The sequence below is a fragment of the Ailuropoda melanoleuca genome, chromosome 3, assembly GCF_002007445.2.
Source record: "Ailuropoda melanoleuca isolate Jingjing chromosome 3, ASM200744v2, whole genome shotgun sequence".
NCBI classification, from domain to species: domain Eukaryota; kingdom Metazoa; phylum Chordata; class Mammalia; order Carnivora; family Ursidae; genus Ailuropoda; species Ailuropoda melanoleuca.
Window position 1 is genome coordinate 67,100,546 of NC_048220.1, and position 24,299 is coordinate 67,124,844.

Below are 24,299 nucleotides of genomic sequence, written 5' to 3' on the forward strand. Positions count from 1 at the left end.
TTCTTCCTCTCCCACTCCCCCTGCTTGTGTTCCCTCTCTCGCTGGCTCTCTCTCTCTCTCTGTCAAATAAATAAATAAAAAATCTTTAAAAAAATAAAATAAAATAAAAAAATAAAATAAAATGTTAAACCAAACTTGTATTCCTGAGATAAACTGTACTTCATCAGAAAGTATTACCATTTTTAATAATTGTGAATTCTAACTGCAGATATTTTGTTAAAATTTTTTGTGTCTTCAGTCTGAGCAACTGACAACTGTAAAAATACATAAATTTAATATCATGGATTTTTTTTTCTTCCATAATTAGGAATTAAGAAATGGTTGCTCACTCTGACCATTTCTTTTTTTCTTTCTTTCTTCTTCTTCTTTTTTTTTTTTTTTTTTAAGAGAAAGAGAGCTCCTGGGACTTGGGGAGGACACGGATCTTAAGCAGGCCACACCCCCAGTTTGGAGCCAGACATGGGGCTTGATCTCAAGACACTGAGATCATGACCTAAGCCGATATAAAGAGTCGGACACTTAACCGACTAAACCCGCCAAGCATCCCACATTCTGACCTTTTCTATTCAGCATTTTACTAGAGGTACTAGACAGTGCAATATGTCAAAGAAAATAAATAAGAGACGTAGAGTTAGATAGAAAGAAATAAAAGTAATTGTCTTTATTTCCAAAAGATATGGATGTATACTAAATAATTTATCCAGAAAAGCTATTAGAAGTAATTGTTGAATTCAACAAAATGACAGAGTAGTAAGTCACTACGTAAAAATTAATGGCGTTTTTATATGCTAGTAATGAACAATTGGAAATTAAAATTTTAGAAATATATTACCTGTGGTTTTTAGCAGTTTGATAATGTTTCCAGATGTATGTGTGTCTTGTTTATTGTCTATTATTTATTCATGTTACTTGCATGGAGTTCTCTGAGCTTCTTGGACGTGTGGCTTTTTATCTTTTATTAATTATGGAAAATTCTCAGCCATCATATTTAAATTCTGTTGTCTTCTTTTTCTTGTGCTCTATTACCTGTGTTTTAGACCAATTAATTCTTTTCCACAGTTTTTATATATTCTGCTTTGTTTTTAACTGTTTTTCCCATGTTTGTGTTTCAGCTGGATAATTTCTATTGACCTGTCATCAAGTTCATTGATTCCATCCTCAGTTGCATGCAGTCTGTTCATAAGCTGGTCAAAGAGATTATTCTTTGATATAGTAACTTATTTCTACCATTTTTATGTACTCAGTGCTCAGTTCCTGATCTCTTAATGCAGTTTGTTCATTTTTTTCCTTTGTATCTTCAAACATTTCAGTCATAGTTATTTTAAAGTCACTTTCTGATAATTTCAACAAATGGATCATCTCTCTGTGCTTTATACTCCTTTATCTCTTGACAGTGGCTTGGTTTTCTTCCTTTTTGTGTATGTCTTCTATTTTTTTATTGCATCTATAGATACCACATGTAGAGCAATAGAGGCTCAGATAACTATTTATATCCAAAAATGGGCTTACTTTTCCTGTAAAGCAGTTAGTATGGGTAGTTGAGTTAATCTTGTCAGTTTTTGAGCAGGTTTTGGATTTTGTTAACGGTAGAGTTACCTTCAATGCATCCTTTCTGGTTACTCCTGCAGTGGAGTGTAGTTTCTTTGTGCTTAGCCTGGGTCCTGGTGTGCTGGTGGGATTTTAACTGATGTGTTTGCTTCACTCTAAACTTTCAGTAGTCCCTGTACTGCTGGTCACAGAAGGACTTTTTTGTCATTCTATTCCTCTCTTGCTTGTTACTCATCTCTAGGTTGGGGGTAAGAGTAAGATGTGGTTTTGGTTTTGCTGATAGACTTCAGTCTTAAACATTCTTTGTGTTCGTGTTCTCTGGGATTAGGACATTCTCAATATTTGTGTCTCAGTCCCCCATGGCAGCCAAATTCTGCTTTGTATCTGTGGGCAGGGTTTTGGCAAGAGAGAATTTCTAGCCTCTGCTCCAGTATTAGATTTCTGCTTTGTATGGATGCAGGAACCTATGTTTGAATGGCATTTCTTCTGCTCCTTGTCCAGAGACGGATGTCCAGAAACAGTGGATCCTTTTTTGGGCTATACAGCAGGAGATTTTTCTGCCCCTTTCTCAGGGTACATGGATTTTACTTGTATTCTCCCAACAGAAGCAGTGCATCTTTTCCTGGATTCTGAAAGTATATGACTTTCTTACCTTACCCAAATGACTTAGGATGCTTGCTTAATATGCGAGAAGGATCCAGGGAAGTGGACCAGGTTTAATGTCTATCTCTTGGTGGGCAGAGCCCTCACTGGTTCACTTGTGCTACCCAGTAAGGAATCTGTTTTCTGCCCTTAATCTTTCATGAATACTGAGGCCTGAGGCAAAGAGCTTGCTAGTGAGGGCAGACTTTCCTTGAGTCAGTGACTCCTAGATATTATACGTTGTCATGGTATTGGCACGTGACCCTTAAATTTGTTAGAATTTTACTTGATTTTTACCTACTTTTGTGACAGCTACTTTTCTCCTGCACCCTGGCAAAATGAAATAGTTTTGAGTGTCCAGTCTCTTCACAAAGGGGCTTATCATTAAAACTCTTAGGGAAATTAAGTTTCTTGGTTGGTTGTTAACTCAGTTCTCTCATGGGTTCATGAAAAGTTAAGATTTTGAGATTATTTGGCTTTTTCTTATTGTTAAGTGAATGCAGTGTTCCCTTATGGCTTTCTAAATCCTAAGCACAAACAGAACTTTCATGAAACTTTTGGGATGTTAAATGTTAAAAACTAATTTTTTAGAAGAATGCTGGCAACTATAGTTCCTTTTTTGTGGTTTAGAATGATTTCCTTGGAGGTATGTTGCCTTCTGAGGTAGCTACTTCCCTAAACTTCTTTCATTATTTTTTTGGTTTATGGAGGTGACTTTTCCTTAGGGAATAAATTCAATATTCTTGATTCTTAAAAGTCTTTCCATATCAAGAAATGGGTAAGTAGAAAGAAGAGCGTGATTTCTTCAACATCTCTGAGCAAGTTATAATTTAAGAAGTCACTGCAGTAGTTATTCTCCATGGAACTCAAATAACTCGGGAACTTCATTCTTTCAGAAAGTTCTACTCCTAGGAAGTAAGTGATTTTTATAATTTGCTGAATATGCTTTAAAAAATACTTTTTGTACTATTTACATTTTTATTTAGAGTTCTGGAGGCTGGAAAAGCAAATGTTATTTTACCAAAAAGTTCACCAAGTGGAATAACTCATGTGATTGCTAGTAATGCAAGAATCAAGGCTGAGCAAGAAAAAGACCATTTTAAGGCTCCATTTTATCCAATTCAGTATCTAGGGGATTTTCTTTTAGAGGTAAGTAAAATAAATAAATTTTTGAGTGTTCATTTTATAAAATATTGATATTGTGAAATATGTTAAAAATTAAAATATGTTCTGAAAAAAATTAAAATATATTCTGAAAAAAAATTAAAATATGTTCTGAAGTTTAAAAATACAGTGATAAGTATAGTTGATCCTGGAATTACATGGATCCACTTATAAACATTTTTTTTTATAATTCAGTACAGTACTATAAATGTATTCTCTTCATGATTTTCTTAACATTTTTTTTCTAGTTTACCTTATTATAAGAATAGAGTATGTAATCCATATATGAAATATATATGTTATTCAACTATTCTATTGGTAAGATTTCTGGGCAACAGTAAGCTATTAAGTTTTGCAGGGGACTAAAAGTTATGTGTAGATTTTGGACTCCGGAGGGTGATGGTGCCCCAATCCCCACGTTGTTCAAAGGTCGGCTATAATTAAAGTGACATATTTTTAAAGGCAATTGCTCTCAATTATTTAAATATTTGAGAATATTTCTGATAAACATGGAAAAACTTGGCTTGTTGAGTTTAAAATTTGTCTTATTTTGAGTCTGTATTTTATTTTTCTGTGCTTTAATGATATTTACCACAAACTAATTTTAGCATTTTAATGTCAGAGTATAAATAAAATAGCAGTGGACCATCGTATCATATGGTATCATTTAAGAATTTGTGGGTATTTTTCCCATGGGGAAAAAAAAAAGAGGACGCTATTTATAAGGATTTAGAAATACTTTCCTGTCCTGTTCCTTTACCTCCCTCTTCCCACTTAGTTCAGAGACCACTTCTTAAGTTGTTTGAATGGGAGCAGCCCTAGAAGAAATTTTTAAGAAGAGTCAACTCAAAGTAGAGAAACCTCAGTATGTCTGAAAAATACACCTTAATCTTCTAGGAAAAACTGGCTCCTAATAGTTTCCATCTCAATAGATACTATAACCTTTTATCTAATAATTTATGTTAGAGACCTGGGTATCACCCTTGAAACCTTCCTTGTCAATCACCAAGTCCCGTTGATTTTATTGTCTTAAATACCAGTCGAATCACAGTGCTGCTTCCTATATTAACATCATGCTGAGTTCATCCTCTTTCCCCTCCCCTCCTAGAATAGACTCTTAATTACTCTACCTTTTAACTCTTGGTAGTGTACTGATTACTCTTACCTTTTTCTTCTCTAGTCCATTCTACTGCATTCAGAAAGAACAGCCAAAATGCTCTGTGTAAAACAATTCTAATCTTGTCACTGTCCTACTTAAACCCTCCAATGGCTTCCCATTGCCTTTAGGATAAAGTCCTAAACTTCTAACATGGCTTAAAAGTTCCCCCACAGAATTCTTGTCTGTCCTGCCTTTCAGGTGTATCCTGCTCAATTTTTTCTGTGCTCAACTGTAGTATAACAAAACTGCCTTCTCCCAGTTTCTTAAACAGGCTAAGCTACTTCCTACCTCAGTGTCTCCTCAAAAGCTACTTTTTCTCCCTGAAAAGGAGAGAAACTCACTCTCTGTGCCTGCCTGCCTTCTGTTCAGCATTCAAATTGCAGTTATAATGATGCCTCTTCAAGGAATCAGCTGGCCAATGACTTGGTTAATATCTGTTTTCCCCATCTAAACCAAAAGGACCATGTCATCAAGATGATACCTCTCTTTTCCATAGTTCTATCTGAATCTTCTTTCATAAAGCCTGGCACATGAGTTCTCATTTTATGTTAAATTAATAGAGAAATTATGAAGTATCTTTGAGTTTTCCAAGAGTAGATGTAATACATCATTCTAAAATAACCTCTCCCTACTGAGTAGCAGCAATGTAGATTGGGAATTTGACCTTATTTCAAGGGATGGATCTGTTTGGACTATAGATGATCTTGTTGCTTTTGACAATGATTGGTCTTGGAATGGGCATGTGAACCAGTTCTGATCCATGGGACATGAAGAGTAGTATGTAGGAAATTCTGGGAAGTTTCTTCATCCTTCTGAAGAGATAGCCACTGGCAGCCTGGCTCCTGCTAGATGTAAACATGGAAGAATGTAATCTAAATCATTACTAGCAGCCAATTTTTGACCATGAGGGGAAGTATCCTTGAGATGAAACCAACTCTATAGATAGCAAAATATAGGGACACAGTGTAGATCCTTGCAGAGATACTTGAGTTGCTGTATTAGCGAACCCTGAAACCTGTCTTAGCACTGGACCACTTTACCATGCTGTGAAGTTAAAACACGTCCATTTTATTTACATTACCTTGAGTTGGTTTTCTATTATTTACAGCCAAAAACATCCTATCTGATCTATGTACCTGAACAGCTTAACTGTTAAAGAATGAAAGCCATTTTTAACTAGGTTAGTAAAAGTATCTGAATTTTCTTTTTTTCTATGGAAAGAAATGAATAAAATGTAAAATATGATATGCTCTATCCATAGTCTTATTTTACTGCAGTAATTTGACAGCATTCAGATTCAGTTGCTGAAATATATTGGAGGGTAGCAATAGTATATCAAGTAAGAGTAGCAGATACACTATAACTTATATTTGTTTTAGAATATGTTATTATATAAAATCTGGATTAGGCAGGTGGAAGTCTATAACTATTTATTCCACAAAGGAAGGCATTTTGTGATTACTTCTGAGAAGAAAACAGTTAACTTCATTGTAATGTCTTTCTTTTCTTCTACCACTTTGGCATACAGCATATCACATTTCTCATTAGATGGATTCTGAAGTATCCTCTGAGAGTTGCCATGTAAAATGATGGAGTTAACAAGCAATTATTTAAAAAAAAGTTTTGTTTAACCTGCTTATACTTTTTTTGGAAAGCTCCTGAGTAACAGAATTAAGAATCTATTTAGTTCAGGTTTATAGATATTTATTGAAGACTTTTGATGTACCAGGCACTGTGTTGTGCACTAGGCAAAATGAGTAAGACCACATGTCAGACTTCAAAGTGCTTACTATTTAGTGGTGAAAACAGAACATGGAAACTATTAATTACATTTAGTGTGTATTGTGCATTGGCAAAAATTTAAAGCCAGAAACTCACTTTTACCCCACTTCAAGTTGTCCTTAACAGAAATTATTGTGTGTACGTTCAGATAATTCTTTCTTTGATGCCTGGAATAGAAAGAAAGAAAAATCTTCCTTTTTCTTAGTTTTCGGTTTTATTTCTTGAATAACTGAAAAAAGTCAATCAGGTACAGTCAGGAATTGTTCTTTGATTGGAGGATTGCAGCCTGCTAAAAGACACTCATATCTACGTAGGAATCCCAGTACAAGTGAAAGGGAACCCAAGATGGCACCATAGGCCTTACACATTTCAGCTCATATCATAGTTGTTCCTAGGAAGACAGTGATTCTCTTATGTCTTTGTAAAGGTAGTGCCTTAACATTGTGGTATATGTCATGAACTCATTTTTACTTCCATCTCTTTATTTTGCTGAACTTTTAGAATTCTCTGTGTGGGTATATATGCAGCTGTCTTTAACCTCATTGGTAGGTGGTTTGTGAATTCAGTTTGGATTTCTTGGCAAGAAAAATTGAAATATTTGAGATAGGGTTAGGTGAAAATAATTGTTTATTGCTATTCAAGTAAAATAAGAGCTGTGAATTCTTCTATTAAGCCTCTTTTTGTCTTTGTATGTAGGTAGTAGACTTGCAGATGAGAAGTTATCAGTAAAAAGCTGAAAAATAATCAGAAATCTATAATCTGAAACTTTTTTTTATCTATATTGTACCTTTAACTTGGACAGGAACTAGATAAAATATTTCTGTTCAGGATTATTCGTGAAAAGATCAGCAAAGCATTACATTTTTTGAAGATACACAGAAATCACTTTGTTATTCAGGACCCTTGTTTTGAATTATTTTCATTGAAAGAATTTACTACTGTTTAATAACTTTTGATTTAGGGGAAGAGATTTTACCTTCTTTTGCAGTTAGATAAAGTTAGGTAACATAAAAAGTACATGTTGTTGAAATTATACTTAATTGATTGCCTGAACCATTTATATATACGTACAGAAAGAAATTCAGAATGACGAAGATTCCCAGAGCCATTCTGTTTGGAATAAACATAGCAATCAGGAAAAAAACAAAGATTTCTGGAAAGATATGGGATTTCTTGAAACGAAAGGTGCCTTAAAAGAGACCATGTGTAGAACCCAGGTAAAACGTCATGGGCCAAAAAAATGTACATTTCTGGTTCTTACATAATTGTTTGAGAGGCAATATATGGTAGAAATTACATGAATTTTGAAATCAGAGCTAGTATTTGAACCCAGCTCTGTGTTTTATTGTCTGTGATTTGAGCTTATTCAAGATATTGCCCTGTGTCTCTGTTTTTGAGACTCTTATTGAAATAATGTATAGATGCATATATAAACACACAGTTCCTGGTATGTTGTATGTTTTCAACACATGAGAATTACTTAAAATTCCCCTGAATGTTTAATATAACTGCACTTCTTATAAAGGATTCTTCTCTGTCAGCAATATGTATATTCGTGATTCATGATCTGAAGTCTAGTATTTTGCTGCATATTGAACAAAATTTTTTTAAATGATACAAATGAATTCTATTTTAATAAGGAGAACAAACAGGAAGGACTTTGAACTTGGAGCAATGAAAAGTGGATTAAGAAAGCATATATATGGCTCTCATGTAAAACTTTTCAAATAGCAGTAACCAAAAAAAGGCATTATTACTTTTACCCTAGAATAGCTAATGTTTAATTATGCTGAATTTCATACTGTGTTTTATAGAACAGACTCTTCAGTTGATTTACCAAATCATTGGCCTATTAGTTATTATTACTTAGGCTAAACTAAAATTTTTTTTAAAGATTTATTTATTTATTTATTTATTTGAGAGAGAAAGAGGGCACGTGAGGTGGGGAGGGGCAGAGGGGAGGGAAATTGGCAGATTCCCTGCACAGCGCACAGTGACCCTGAGATCACGACGTGAGCCGACCTGAGCCAAAACCAATAGTCATGCCCAAGAGTTAGACATTCAACTGACTGAGCCACCGAGGTGCCCCTAAACTAAAACATTTTTAACCGTGAGTAGAAAGATAAAAATTCTGCTTTTACTGCAATTGTCAAAAAATTGTGCAAAGAAAACTTAAAGAACTGGAACTTCATGAACTCACCAGTGCCTTAAATTATATATGAGAGATTAGATAAAACTTTACAACAGATTAAAATATTAATACAATTCTTTTCTGGCTTTTCTAAAGTACAGTTGATATTTATGTGACTTATAAGACTGCTTTCTATGATTAACTACATGTACATGGTCTTAATAAGAGGCTTTTTGAGCTAATCTGTCTGAGAAAAATGCATCATAAGCCACAGTATAAAAATGTTAACTTTCAGAAAAGAATGTAAAATGATGGGAGTTACTAAAATAAACTTAGTGTTTTTTTTTAACGTGGAAAAAAGAATCAAATGGAGATTACATGAAAGATGCAGAAATTATGAAAATATATCAATTTATATAGTATAACACTATATAAAATTCAGGTAGAAATTTCTATTTTTAGAAATAAGTTTCTTTGTACAAAAAAACAGACTCCTAAATATAGAGAACTGATGGTCACCAGAGGGAAGGTGAGGGGAGAATGGATGAGATAGGTGATGGAGACTAAGAGCACACTTAACCATGATGAGCATTGAGTAGTAATGTATAGAATTGTTGAATAACTATATTGTATGCCTGTAACTAATATAATGAATGTATTTATAATGCATATATAATATAACTTTGTATAATGAATAAACAATATGGTTTTAATACTTTGTTTTTTATTATAACTATATGTTCTGTAAAAAGATTTTTTGAGATTTTTTATCTGGTATGCCTAATAATGGCGAGATTCTATTCGGTCTACAGTCTAAAATTATTTTTAGAAATATTTGGAAAAATAAGAGCCCCTAGGTGGCTCAGTTGGTTGAGCGTCTGCCTTTGGCTCAGGTCATGATCTTGGGATCCTGGGATCAAGCCCTGCATCGGGTTCTCTGCTCAGCGGGGAGTCTGCTTCTCTCTCCCCATCTGTGTTCTTTCTCTCTCTCTCTCTCTCTCTCACTCTCACTCTCAAGTAAATGAATAAAAATCTTTAAAAATCTTTTCTTAGAAATCTTTGGAAAAATAATGAAGATAAGCAAATTCTGTTTTTGACTAATCATAAGACAAATGGGGGGGAAAAAGCAGAGATTCCAAGAAAGAGTAAGTTAATAAAAGTACCTACATGAAATGTATATGTGAACTCAATATAAACCTTTCTGAACTAAAAATCTACATTTCTCTGCTTCATTTTAATGTAACTAAGATGTAATACAATTTACAGGACTCTTTACTATAGTTAATCTTGTATGTACGTTTTAGAAAACCTGCCTTCCTGAGTGGGTTTTTCTGTTGTGATTCGCATTGGTTGTGTTAAGGCTGTGTTTCATCCACAGTCTAACTGAAGTATTCTTACATACATGTAGAAAGAAATGCAAAATCATGATGAAGATGTTAATGTTAGTTCTCTTTTGACTGAACATCACAAAAAAGAAAAATTCAGAGATTCCAGTAGAGATTTGAAATTTGTTAAAATGAGAGATGTTTTAAGAAGGCACACATGTGGAAGTCAGGTAAGACCTTCCAAATGAAAAATAATTTATATTTTACAACTCTTTTCTAAATCCAACAAATGTAAAGATATTCATAAAATTGTTTCTTGTGAATTACATGTACAAAAATGTTTATAAGGCATTTGTGTACGATTTTAAAAAGAATACAGAAGAGTGCTACGTATGCTCCAGCTTGGTTAAGAAATAGAGCATTACAAGTTTTTTTTAAGATCCTACTGTGTGTCATTGTTTAGAAATCTTTTTCTTTCTCTTTCCATGAGTGACCTCTATCTTTGTATTTGTGTTGTTTTCTTGTTTTTTATTATAGTTTTGCCAGTTATGTACTCATCTCTAGCAATATATTGTTCAGTTTTGCCCATTAATGAACTTTTTATAGTTGATGGTATTGATAAACTTGTGGCTTTTTTTTTTTTACTGCTATATATAATGCTTAATTGATCAATTGATTCCCAGCTATATCTTTAGCCATTTTATTTACTGATATAAGTAAATTTGGGTTTTATTTTCTTGGTTTGTGTTTGCTTGCTTGGTTTTTGCAGTTATGAACAGACGTGGCATGAACAGTGTGAATATTTTTTTACACGACTCTTGGTGCACATGTTCAAGAGTTTCTCTAGCTTAGGATATATTCCGTGGGGTGGCTTTGATGGGTCATAATAAGGACTGTGCATATTTAACAGGTAATGCCCAAAGGTTATACAAAATGTTTTACTAATGTATACCCACTTTAACAATGGATGAGATTTCGTCTTCTATAAAACTATTTTTTTAACGGTGTATACTTGTGTTATAAGTCATACTCTTGAGTTTATTTGGATTTTGTAACGTGTATCATTCATGTTCAGATTTAATTGTGATCTAAATACTTGTAGAAGGAAGTTAAGAAAAAGGATGAAGATATTCAAAGGAGTTATACTTTGAGGAAAAAACGCAAAAAAGAAAATGAAGGAGATTCCAGGAAAGACTTTGAACATAGCAAAATTAGAAGTACCTCAAGAAAGCACATATATAGAGATCAGGTAAAACTTTGTAAGCTAAGCTAAACAGTTAATTTTCTTTGGCTTCCATAATATAGTCTAGACATATAATCTTACTTTTATAATTGCTTGCTGTGTCAAACATAACCTGCATGTCTTATGAAAAAAATGGTCTTCAGTTGATCTGGTGTGATATTCATAACTAATGTTGTAATTAACTTTGGTTTATAAGGATAGTATTTTTTTTACATGCATACACAAGGAAATTTGAATTAATAATCAGGATATTCAAATATATTATTGTTTTACCTGAATGTCACAAAAACAAAAAAGAAACACAGGTTCTGAAAAAAGAGGCTAAAATTACTAAAATAAAATAAAAATACGTTAAGACTACATGTGTATGTGGTTTGGGTAATACAGTCTGATCTATTTTAGTTTTTGTCTTGCTTGTCTCTGTTATAATATAGATCATTTTTAATAAGATAGCTTGTCTTTTGAATGGGATCCTTCTTGAGTTAATTATTCTAGAGTATAACTTGATTTTATCTAAACTGAATATATGCATATATTCAGAAGGATCTTCAGAAAAATGTTAAGGGTAAATAAATAATCAATCATGTTATGTGTGACCATGGCAACAAAGGGAATGGGGGAAAGATTCCAGGAAAGATTGGGAACAGGTTAGAAGGATTATTACCCTAGGTAAAACTTTCTAAATTAAAATGTTTGCTTTTTTTTAAACTTTTTATTTCATTGTGTAATTTTTATAAAATATGATTGTAAGGATCTTTGTTGAGGTCAGTTAATTCTTCATGAACGTGTTCTTCTTGTATTCTGTTACTTATTATGATACTTAATGTTTGTGGTGATATTGTCTTTAGTACACTGTCTAAAGTACTTTTACGTGTATGCAGAAAGAAGTGAAGAATTCTGTTTTTGCTGATCATGCCAAAGAATCAAAAACCAAGGATGTCAGAACAGATGTGGATATTGCTGAAATAAAAAATGAGTTAAGGAAGCACATATATAGAGCTCAGGTAGAACTTGGCATACTAAAATTTTCTATAGTTTCGTATCCTTCTCTAGTAGAACCAAAATATGATAGTAGTAATAACTCATTATTATGTTTAATGTGTCTTAAAATTTTCTCAGTTTATTAAATTGTTATGAACAGTAATGTTTTTGTACATTTAATAAGCCGAATTCTCTGCCGTTTATAGCTCAGTGAAACTACAGATAAATTAGGTGTTTATAGACTGCTTCATGCTAAAATGCTCCCTAGCTTGGGGCATCTGGGTGGCTCAGTCTGTTAAGCATCTGACTATTGATTTCCGCTCGGACTTTGATCTCGGGGTTGTGAAATCGAGCTTGGTGTCAGGCTCCATGGAGCCTGCTTAAGATTTTCTCTCTCCCTCTCTCCCTCTCCTTCTGCCCCTTGCCCCTCTCTCCTTCCCTCTCGCTTTCTTTCTCTGTCTTCCCCTCTACAAAAAATAATAATAATAAAATAAAATAGTAAAGTAAAATGCTTGCTAGCCCGATACTTGACAATGCGGCCCTTTTCTGGTGTTCAGGGTCAGCCTCAGTCTTAGGCAGCCCTTTAGAGTTTTGGGGGAAGGATTTTCTCAGTGATCTTAACCCTGCCCCCAGTGGTAGGGGATTGCTAATGATCTGGGACCCTGATCTTTTCTTTCCCTTCTCCAGGGGTAAAGATTTTGTTTTCCTATTGCCTTCCCCGAGGGTTATGGGTGTTCAATTCTACCTCCTAAGTGGAAGCCAGAGCTTTATCGTTGTTTTAATTTGCATTTCTTTTGACAGTAGTAAGTTTGAGTATATTTTATACCTTCACTTGCCATTTGTGTTATTTCTTTGTTACCTGCTTACTTATATTCTTTTTCAGTTTTCCATTAGGTTATTTTATATCATTGTATCTAGAACTGCTTATATAATCAGAATATTATCTCTTTTTATGTTGGTTACAAATATTTTCCCAGTATAATCTTTTAAACAAATACACAATTATAGGTATTTTTAAACAATAGAGGAAGATTCTGCATGTTATTATATAGAAAACATGACCACATTTTTTTCTTTGGGCTTTTAAACAAAATATTCTCCTCATTTATATTTCTAATAAAATACTAAGGGCAGTAGACCTCTTCAGTTCTTCAAAGTGAATATGACTTTATTTTTTAAGTTAGTTTAGAAAGAGAAAATAGAGAATGTTCACACTCATGAGTGTGCTATTACTTTAAAATAATGGAAGATAATAGTCTGAGTAAATGTGTATCAGTATCAGATCAGTTATGGCTATTAATGTGCTCCTGAGTCTGTTGTGTAAGTTTGCCCAAGGTTTTATTTTTTGTACACTGAAATGTATTTTTCTACCTAAAAACATGCTTAATTTTGGTAATATGGTTGCTATTTTGTAGGCTATCAGATACAGCTGCATTAGAATAGATAAACAACCAGTATACAATATTGAGGTAAGGGGCTTGGAGTAGGGTGGTGATGGAGTCAAATACATAAGCTTGTGTTTTGATGTTTTTAGTTACTTTGATATAAAGGAATGTGTTGTCTGCATTACAAAGCCTCCTATCAAATTTGGAATGTATTTTCTCTAACCAGAAATGAAAATGAAAAATAATATTCTGTCAAAGCTCCAAAAAAATTGTATATGGTAGTACAAACTGATAACAAGAATTAAAAACTTAGCTTGTACTCATCATGGATGAGTTATGTACCACTGTTACCACATTTCATAGCTTTCATAATTACTACTTCTAGATTAAATTTTCAGGATAATATTTTTAAAATATATTATTTCCTTTGTATCATTATTCATTCCTTTAAAATTTATTTCATGTATTCTTTCAGAGTATTTTAATTCTCTGCTAGTTCAATGTAGTTATTTTTGCCGTTAAAAATATTTTGCCCAAGGGGAATGTATTTCATGGAACTCTTAGAGTTAATGTGCATCCTTTGAGTGATTCTGTGACACTATAGCAAATACTGTGCTTGATGACATATTAATATATTCAGTGTATCTTAATGGGTATAGTTTGCTTGTACTTTTAAAAGAAAACCAAAAAATAATTTTGCCCCTAAAGAACTATGTGTAGTTGTAGCTCTGCCTGAGGTCTCCTCATTATCAGCCATGCTTTGCAAATGCCTGTTCAAATTTTCTTTTAGTGGTAGTATTTCCCCTTACTATTTAAGACAACAGAGAATAATAAATAAAATCAATTAATAATGTGTATTTTTGTAGTGCCTTGTAGTTAAAAACCACATTCATATAAATAATCTTTTTGTGAACCACATAACAATCCTATGAAGTCTTGAGGACAGGAATTACCTTCATTTTACAGATGAGAAAATTTGAAGTCTCCTTACTAATTCAAGATTTCCTCCCAGAATTTTTTTCTTCTTTGAGTCATAGAATCTTTTTTTTTTTTTTTAGGTTAAAAATGCTGAATTTCCCAGAGGTGTATTAAATTTAATTGAAAGTCTCATAGAAGGACAGTTTTTTAAAGAAGCAATTGAAGAACTTTCCTCTTTACAAGCACATTATATCCCCCCTGTATGCCTTCTTCATGCTCTACTAGAGAACATTTTACAGGTAAGAGTAGTCTTAAGAGTTTATAGTCTTTAAGAGAATGTTAAAATATGAACATTCTCATTTTTTGTATATTCACAGTTAATATCTCTTTTCAGTATTTTTTCCCTCGTTTTAATAGGAAATGCAGTACCCGCTTATTACAATTTTTCTTTTTTTTAATTTTTACTTTTTTGGGGGGGTATATTTTGTATTTGGAGTTACTATAGAACATTTATTAAAAATTCACAGTTTACTAGATAGTAGTCATAATGCAACTAGCCCAGCAATGAGAGACAAATGGGACCTTAATGGATTTATAGGAATTTGAAGTTCCACAGTAGGGACTGGGTGTCACAAAAGCAAAGTATTGATTGGGTGCTATAGGATTGTCTCACAGGGGTTATTTGACTTGGTGAATTCACCAGGGTATTGTCCATGGCCTTCAGTCTTAGACATCTACAGCCTGATCTTGGTTATGTCCCAGAATTCATCCAAATTCAGGAGGTGAAATTATGCTGATAATATCATAAGACTTAAAAAACACCATTACCTGGTGCAGGATGTCAGAAAAAGCAGAGCAGCATCGTCAGAAATCTTCCTTGACTTCACTGGGTGAACTGTTTTATGAATGCACCAAGGAAACGGAGTCATTCTGCAGTCCCTCAGAGACTGATTTGGGACGGGAGGAGTATATTCTAGTGCTACTCTGGAGGAGGGGGTGCAGCTTCAGGACGGTTGATGCAGAAGAAGGTGCAGAGGGGAAACGAGTACTATCTCTGTTAGGGGTTCATTCTGAATAATCCCATCAGGGAGCTCAGAGCTAGCACTTTTGTGAAGGCTTGTTTTCCTGCGTTTGTCCAGGTGGGAGCGTGGATCTCCCCCCATAAGGATTATGGGACTGGGCATCAGCTCTCTTTGATCGGCCCCAGTGAGGTCAAGCCTGAGGTGCCCGTTTCCATTTTTAAACTATTTTCTAGGTACTACTCTGAGTGATTTATTTTGTTAGCATCTCCAAGATAATTTTCTCTTGGGAAAAATTTATCCGATTGTTTTTCTGTGGCAGTAAAGTATCTAACATAAAAATCTGATAATAATGATCTAGAAAGCCATTTGTACAGTGATAATAATCATTTTTATTCACAGTATACACAGACAATAAACATATTCCTTAAACTGAAAGCTAGTGAGAATGGCTTTGCAAAGGTAGCTTTCTAATTACGTTCTTCATCACAGTGGCAATTTGAAGAAATAACAGGTGTAAGCTATGTCAGAGTAATGTTGATGATAACTAAGCATATTACATGAAAAGCTTCATACCTTTAATTCCTTTCAGGTCACATTTGGGAACTCTTAATCTCACTATAATCATGAAAAGTAAAATGGACATTTCATGTAAGTCTCAATAGCTGGGATTACTTAATGTATAGATACAGTATTTAGAATGTGCCTTTCTCAGTTGTAGTATTTTACTAGCTAAATATGATAACTTCTATTTGATCTCCTTTGTCCAAACACATATATTTGGTAAGAAAGGTCAGAGTTACTACAGTTTTAGACTGAAGTAACTGGTCAAAGTGTACTTTTAGCTATAGTGTTTAATTTAATTTGTTTATTTTTAAATAACAGGATAACATAGATACATTTCCTGGCCGATACTTTCATATATTGTCAGCACTTCTTCACCTACATCCTCCTTGGAAGTCCCCAGCCATGTCACGATATTACTTAGAGCTGTTTCAATGCCCAACTTGTATGAAAGGAGCATGGTCTCTAATAGAAGTGCTTATCAGGTAAGGAATTTGACATGTGAGGGTGTTAAATTTCATCTCCCAGTTCTGCTGTGTATGTTTTAGATATAAATGAAAGAAGTAAATTTCATTTTAGAAAATGTGTGTGTATAGTATGTGTGTTGTATTTTTTTAAAAACTTAAAAAGGGGCCAAGTCTAGGGGCACCTGGGTAGCTCAGTGGGTTAAGCATTGGACTCTTGATTTCAGCTCAGGTCATGATCTCAGGGTCATGAGATCGAGCCCCATGTTGGGCTCCATTCTGGGTGTGGAGCCTGACTGGGATTCTCTCTCTTCTTTTCCCTTCTGTGTGTTCTCTCCCTTTCTCTAAAAAAAAAAAAAAGAAAAGAAAAACAAAGGCCAAATCTAGAGTGGTCATATTTGCCATTTAGTTTACCAAAAAAAAAAAAAAAAGTTTAATGAATACACGAAATAAACAGGAAAGCCAAATCATTACTTGTTTGTATTTTTTGATTGTTTTTTGTAACAATATGTGTGCATATTAAAATCTAATTAAAATTTATTGAATATGGTTATCAAATTTTGGTAGTCACAAGTGTAAACATTGTAACTGTATATATTATCTCTTTTAGTGTTTTTTGTTACTTTTTTCCAGCTAGAAATTTGAATTTTTGGAGTTTTTTGGGAGTTTTAGGGTTTCGTTTTGTTTTTAAAGATTTTATTTATTTATTTGATAGAGAGGGAACACAAGCAGGGCAAGTGGGAGAGGGAGAGGCAGGCTTCCCGCCGAGCAGGGAGCCTGATGCGGGGCTCGATCCCAGGACCCCGGGATTATGACCCGAGCTGAAGGCAGATGCTTAACGACTGAGCCACCCAGGCGCCCCTAGAAATCTGAATTTTGAAACTGTTTCCTAGATAGTCATTCCTTTTGTGTCTCTGCATATCATCTTCCTAGATTTTTCCTTTGTCTTGAAATTTTTTCTCTGGAAATCCTTTCTTTTTCTCTTTCTACCAAATCCATGAATTGTTTTTCTTCTCTGAGCTCCCTGTATCTGATATAGCCTGCTTTTGTCTAGAAAATACTTTCTTTTTATCCAAGTGCTCAGTTTTAGGGCTCCATAGTAGTGAGAGGAAGGTACTTGACTAGCCAAGCAAAGGCTAGACCTTTGGTTATCTCTTTGAGATTCATAAAGCTTCATTTTCTGTCTTGGTTGTGAAATATTTGAAGTGAGTTAATCATCTAGATGGCATGCATTTATTCATTCTTTCAGCAGATGTTTATTGAGTACTTATTGGGAGTCAGGCACTGTGCTATACTCTGGGGATAAAACGGTAAATAGAGAACATTGTTCCTTTACTTTTGGAAGTGACTGAGATGTAAACACAATTTTAACACAGCAGTACTAGCCCAGCATTGGTATAGAATGTGGGGATATATGGGTTATGTGGCTGACATGCTTTCTAATTTTCAGATCTGTTTCTTTCTTTACTGTCTTTCTTTACCGTCATCAAGCTCTCATTGCTTCTTATGTAAACTATTGCAATACCTGCCTTATTGATCTTGATTCTACTTTTTTCCCTATAATTTATCTTCCAGAGTCCCTCAGTATACTCTTTCCAAAGTGATGTTGTCATTTACCAGACGAAAATTTTCAATTAACTTACACATCATGTATAAGAGACAGTTGAAATTCCTTAGCAAAACATGTAAGACCTTTCGTGACTTAGATGCTGTGTCTCCATTTTCATCTTCATTATTTTCCCAAATGTGCCCAGTGACTAAACTATTTTTCATTGCCTATTCCTTTGCTCGTATGTTTTCTCCTCCTAAATGTGCCTGCATTCCTGCACCCTACAAATACCTGGCCAACTCCTAATTATACTTCAACTTGTAACTCATGTCACTACATAATTTTTGACCTTTTCTTTCAGTTAAGTTTTTCACTCATGTCAGCTTCTTACTTTCTAGAAAGTACTCTGTTATTTAAGGGTTTTTTAAATTCAGTTATAATTAATATACAGCGTTCTTTCAGTTTCGGATATAACAATTCAAGGATTCATCGATTCTCTACATTACTCATTGCTCATCATGATGAGTTACGCTTTAATTCCCATCACCAATTTCAGCCATCCACCCATCTCCCTCCCTTCTGGCAACCCCCAGTTTGTTCTCTTTATTTAAGAGTTTGGTTTATTTTGTCTCTTCTTTTCTTTGTTAGTTTATTTTGTTTTTTAAATCCCACACATGAGTGAAATTACATGGTAACTGGCTTTCTCTGACTATTTCACTTAGCACTATACCGTCTAGACTCATCCATGTTGTAGCAAATGGCAAGATTTTGTATTTTTTATGGCTGAGTAATGTTCCTTTGTATATATCTACCACATCTTCTTTATTCATTCATGTCTGGATGCATACTTGGGTTGCTTCCATACCATGGCTATTGTAAATAATGCTGCAGTAAACACAGTGCATATATCTTTTCCATTTAGTGTTTTCATTTCCCTTGGGCAAATACCCAGTAGTAGAATTACTGGATCATAATTTTTAGTTTTTAATTTTTTTTAATTTGTTAATTTTTTGAGGAACCTCCATACTATTTTCCACAGCTTGCATTACCACCAGTTGCATGAGGGTTCCTTTTTTCTCCATGTCCTTGCCAAACTTGTTTCTTGTGTTTGATTTTGACCATACTGGTAGGTGTAAGGTGATGATAATCTCATTGTAGTTTTGATTGGCATTTCTCTGATGATTAATGAAGTTGAGCATCTTTTTATGTGTCTCTTTGGCCATCTGGATGTCTTCTTTGGAGAAATGTCTGTTCATATCTTCTGCCCATTTTTAATTAGATTATCTGTTTTTTGGGTGTTGTCTAAGGTGTTTATAATTTTGGATATTAACCTCTTTTAGATACCTCATTTTCATATATTTTCTCCCATTAGTAGATTGTCTCTTTATTTTCTTGATGGTTTCCTTTGCTGGGCAAAAGGATTTATTTTGGTGCAGTTCCAGTAATTTAATTTTGCTCTTGTTTTCCTTGCCTTAGGAGACATACCTAGACAAATGTTACTGCAGTTGATGTCAGAAATTACTGCCTGTGTTTTCTTCTAGGAATTTTATGATTTCAGGTCTCACATTTAGGTTTTTATTCCATTTTGAGTTTATTTTTGTATAGGGTATAAGAAAGTGGTCCTGTTTCATTTTTTTTCATGTAGCTGTCCAGTTTTCCCAGTAGCATTTGTTCAGGAGACAGTCTTTTTCTCATATATTCTTGCCTTCTTTGCCATGGATTAATTGACCATATAATTGTGGGTTTATTTCTGCGCTTTCTATTCTGTTCCATTGACTGATGTGTCTGTTTTTGTGCCAGTACTATACTGTTTTGATTAGTACAGCTTTGTAATTAACCTTGAGATGTAGGATTGTAATACCTCCGTATTTTGTTTTTGTTTTTTTAAGATTTTACTTACTTACTTTAGAGAGAAACAGAGTGTGCAAGTGCGGGACGGGGCTGAGGGATAGGGGAGACTCTCAAGCTGACTGTGTGCTGAGCATGAAGCCCAGCACAGGGCTCAGTCTCATGATTGGGTTGGACATTGGACTGACTGAGCATCCAGACATCCCGTGATACCTCCAGTTTTATTCTTCTTAAGATTGCTTTGGCTATTTGGGGTCTTCTCTGGTTGTGTATAAATTTTAGTATTGTTTGTTCTAGTTTTAGGAAAAATGCTGTTGATATTTTGATAGGGATTGCATTAAATCTGTAGATTGCTTTGAATAGCATGGACATTTTAACAATATTGATTCTCCCAATGCATGAGCATGGAGTATCTTTCCATTTCTTTATGTCTTCTTCAGTATCTTTCATCAGTGTCTTATAGTTTTCGAAGTACAGGTCTTTCACTTCCTTGGTTAAGTTTATTTGTACGCATTTTATTCTTTTTGGTACATTCCTAAATGGAATTGTTCTCAAATTTTCTGCTAATTCATTATTGTACAGAAATACAACACATCTTTGTATATTGAATTTGTGTCCTACAACTTGACTGAACTAATTTACCACTTCTAGTAGTTTTTTGGTGGAATCTTTAGGGTTTTCTATATATAGTATCATGTCATCTGTAAATAGGGAAAGTTTTACTTCTTCCTTACCAATTTCAATGCCTTTTAGTTCTTTTTCTTGTCTGATTTCTGTGACTAGGACTGTGTTCAATAAAAGTGGTGAGAGTGGGCATCCTTGTCTTGTTCTTGATCATAGAGGTAAAGCTCTCAGTTTTTCACCCTTAAAGATGATGTTAGCTGTGGGCTTTTCATAAATGGCCTTTATTATGTTGAGTTATGTTCCCTCTAAACCTACTTTGTTGAGGGTTTTTTTCATGAATGGATATTTTAATTTGTGAAATGCTTTTTCTGCATCTGTTGAAATGATCATATGGTTTTTAACCTTTCTCTTGTTGATGTGATGTGTCATGTTGATTGATTTGTGAATATTGAACCATTCTTGCATCCTGGGGATAAATCCCACTTGATGGTGGTGAATTGTTTTTTTAATGTACTGTTGGATTTAGTTTGCTAATATTTTGTTGAGAATTTTTGCATCTATGTTCATCACTTATCGGCCTGTAGTTTTCTTTTTTGTTTGATGCCTTTTTTTTTAAGTTCTTATTTATTTATTTGAGAGACAGAGCATGAACAAGGAGGAGGCAGCAGAGGGAGAAGGAGAAACAGACTCCCTGCTGAGCAGGGAACCAGTCACAGGGCTCTGTCCCAGGGCCCTGAGATCATGACCTGAGCCGAAGGCAGATGTTTAACTGGCTGAACCCCTGGGGCACTCTATTTATGTATGATGTCTTAATCCAGTTTTGGTATCAAGGTAATGCTGGCCACAGAATGAATTTGGAAGCTTTCCTTCCTCTTCTGTTTTCTGGAATAGTTTGAGAAGAGTAAGTTTTAAATCCTCTTTAAATGTTTGGTAGAATTCACCTGGGAAGTCATCTGGTCCTGGACTTGTTTGTTGGGAGATTTTTGAATACTGATTTAATTTCATTGCTAGTAGTCATTTTGTTCAGGTTTTCTATTTCTTCCTGATTCAGATTTACGAGGTTATATGTTTTAGGAATTTATCCATTTCTTTTAGGTCATCAATTTGTCAGCATATAATTTTACATACTCTCTTATAATCCTTTGTATTTCTGTGGCATAAATTGATATTTCTCCCCTCCTTCATTTCTGAAATTGAGTCCTCTTTCTCTCTCTTAAATGAATCAAGCTAAAGGTTTTTCAATTTTATTCATCTTTTTAAAGAACCAGCTCCTGGTTTCATTGATCTGTTCTATTGGTTTTTTAGTCTCTATTTCATTTATTTCTGCTCTAATCTATATTATTTCCTTCCTTTTGCTGGCTTTAGGCTTTGTTTGTTGTTCCTTTTCTAGCTCCTTAGGTGTAAAGTTAAGCTGTTAATTTGAGATCTTTCTTTCTTCTTGAGATAGGCCTATATTGCTATAATCTTCCCTCTTAGAACAGCTTTTGCTGTATCCCAAAGATTTTGGACCATTGTAATTTCATTTTCATTTGTCTCCATGTATTTTTTTCTTTCCTCTTCAATTTTTTGGTTGACCCATTCATTGTTTAGTAGCATGTTATTTAACCTCCATGTATTTTTGTTGTTTCCAGATTTCTTTTTGTGGTTGATTTCTAGATTCATACCGTGTGGTTGGAAAAGATGCATGATTCGATTTAAATCTTTCTCAATTTGTTGAGGCTTGTTTTGTGATTTGTTCTACAGAATGTCTATGTACATTTGAGAAGAAGGTGTATTTCCCTGTTTTTGGATGGAGTGTTCTGAATGTATCTGTTAGATCCATCTGGTCCAATGTGTCATTCAGTGACACTATTTCCTTGTTGAATTTGTGTCTGATCTATCCAGTGGTATAAGTGGGGTATTAAAGTCCCCTACTGTTATTGTATTATTCTCAATTTCTTGCTTTATGTCTGTTTAATAGTTGCTTGATGTATGTTGGGTGTGTAAATACTTGTAATTATTAAATCTTTTTCTTGGATTATGTTCTTTATGGTTATGAAATGTCCTTTTCTCTTGTTATAATCTTTGTTTTAAAGTCTCTTTTGTCTGATAGAAGTATTGCTACCCCAGCTTTCTTTTCCTTTCCATTTGCATGATAAATGTTTTTCCATCTCTTCACTTGGATGTTCAGTTTTAAGGATCTTTATTCTCAGTGCTTAATACAATACCTGGAACATAATAAATGCTTAATAAGTATTTGAATGAATTGATGCAACAGGAGGTGGAATTAAAAGTAGACTTTTTAATATATAGTAATACCAGATTTCATGCCAAAATAATTGGGTTCATTGGGAGTAATATGTCTAGGGAAGTGGTAAGCACATAGATGAACTGGATAATATTAGTCTACTTTTAAACATATTTAAAATATTCCATAATATAGGCGTTGTTTTTTAAAGATTTTATTTATTTGGGAGAGAGAGCACACAAGTTGGGGGGTGCAGAGGGAGAGGGAGAATCAGACTCCCTGCTGAGTGGGGAGCCCCACATGGGGCTCACTCCCAGGACCCCGAGATCATGACCCGAGCTGAAGGCAGATGCTTAACCAACTGAACCACCCAGGCGCCCTGTTGTATGCTTTTTTTAAAAAATGAAAGGTACTGTGGTATCCATCTCTGGCAGTTAAAGTTGGAAGATTATTATAAAACGTATTGTTACCTAGAATTTCTTTCCTAGTCCTAGACTTCTGAGTAATTGTATGTTCTCTTTAAAAAAATAATATACAGTTTTGCTGTCCAACCCAGTAGCCAGTAGCCACATTTGACAATGTTTAAATTTAAGATTAAAAAATTAAAAATTCAGTCCTCGTTTGACAATCCACATTTCACATGTTCAATAGAAAATATCCATTGTCACCGAAAGTTCTCTTGGACAGAACTGCTATAGCAGATGGAAAGAAAACAAATATTAAATTTTTTAAACTCTTAGAAAATAGCCCTAAATGGGGGTGCCTGGGTAGCTCATTCGATTAAGCATCCAACTCTTGATTTAGGCTCTGGTTATGATCTCTGTCGTGAGATTGAGCCCCACATCAGGTTCCATGCTCATGCTGGGTGTGGAGCCTGCTTGGGATTCTATCTCCCTCTCCCTCTGCCCTCACCCCACTATTCTGACACTCTCTCTCTCTCTTAAAAAAAAAAAAAAGTCCTTAATGACCTTCATTTTACTAAAAAATAATAACAAAAAATCTCGAGTAAGAAGACGACTATAGACTATAGAGAGTATCTATGAATTGAGAGTATAGCCGGTCTTCTGAATTGAAAGCATTTAATGTAATACATAATTTTTTGTTCTTTGTCGGTGAAATAAAGAATACAAAGAGAGAGTACTATTAAGCTATTAAACATTACAGTCTTTGAAAAATAGAGACATTAGATCTGTATTACTAAAAATTCAATGTCATGAGATATTTGATATGGTTTTCTTTTTAAATGAAGAAAATATATTGATAAAATTTTATTGATTAGCTTTATATTTTGTTGAAGGAAATTTCATTAGAATTCTAATAATACTGTGAAAGAAATACTTCGTTCACAGAATATTCATTGAATTGTTTGTATGTCACAAATTATTGGGTTCATGTTTTTCAGGTCTTGCCTTTACAATGAAAGTTTTTGCCATCAAATTTCAAAAAATATTATTGGCACTAAGGTGCTGCACCTGACCCTGCTCAAATTTTTCTTTAATTTAGTGGAAAGTGAAGTGCGACATCTGACCCAAAAGTAAGTTTAATCACGAAGAAAAATTTTTCTATATTTTCATTGTTTTATGTACATGTTTCTAATTTATGTACATACTTCTGAAGAGTCACCTTATTTTCTAGTTTAAATTTGTGTATTTTTTTAAAAAGATTATGTTTATGGGGCGCCTGGGTGGCACAGCGGTTAAGCGTCTGCCTTCGGCTCAGGGCGTGA

The 24,299-nt window shown here is 34.1% G+C and overlaps 1 protein-coding gene across 3 annotated transcripts in view; it reads left to right on the forward strand.

Moving 5' to 3' along the window:
• SLF1 (SMC5-SMC6 complex localization factor 1) overlaps positions 1 to 24,299 on the forward strand; it is a 71,324-nt gene that overhangs the window by 14,021 nt on the left and 33,004 nt on the right. For 2 of the 3 annotated variants that reach the window (XM_002923629.4, XM_034656505.1), the window contains 9 exons: positions 3,177 to 3,339; positions 7,369 to 7,512; positions 9,835 to 9,981; positions 10,854 to 11,000; positions 11,876 to 11,998; positions 13,391 to 13,444; positions 14,419 to 14,577; positions 16,183 to 16,346; positions 23,976 to 24,107. In XM_002923629.4, coding sequence (XP_002923675.1) covers positions 3,177 to 3,339; positions 7,369 to 7,512; positions 9,835 to 9,981; positions 10,854 to 11,000; positions 11,876 to 11,998; positions 13,391 to 13,444; positions 14,419 to 14,577; positions 16,183 to 16,346; positions 23,976 to 24,107 — 1,233 coding nt within the window. The remainder of the gene's footprint in view (positions 1 to 3,176; positions 3,340 to 7,368; positions 7,513 to 9,834; positions 9,982 to 10,853; positions 11,001 to 11,875; positions 11,999 to 13,390; positions 13,445 to 14,418; positions 14,578 to 16,182; positions 16,347 to 23,975; positions 24,108 to 24,299) is intronic. The other variant, XM_034656506.1, reaches the window with a different exon arrangement.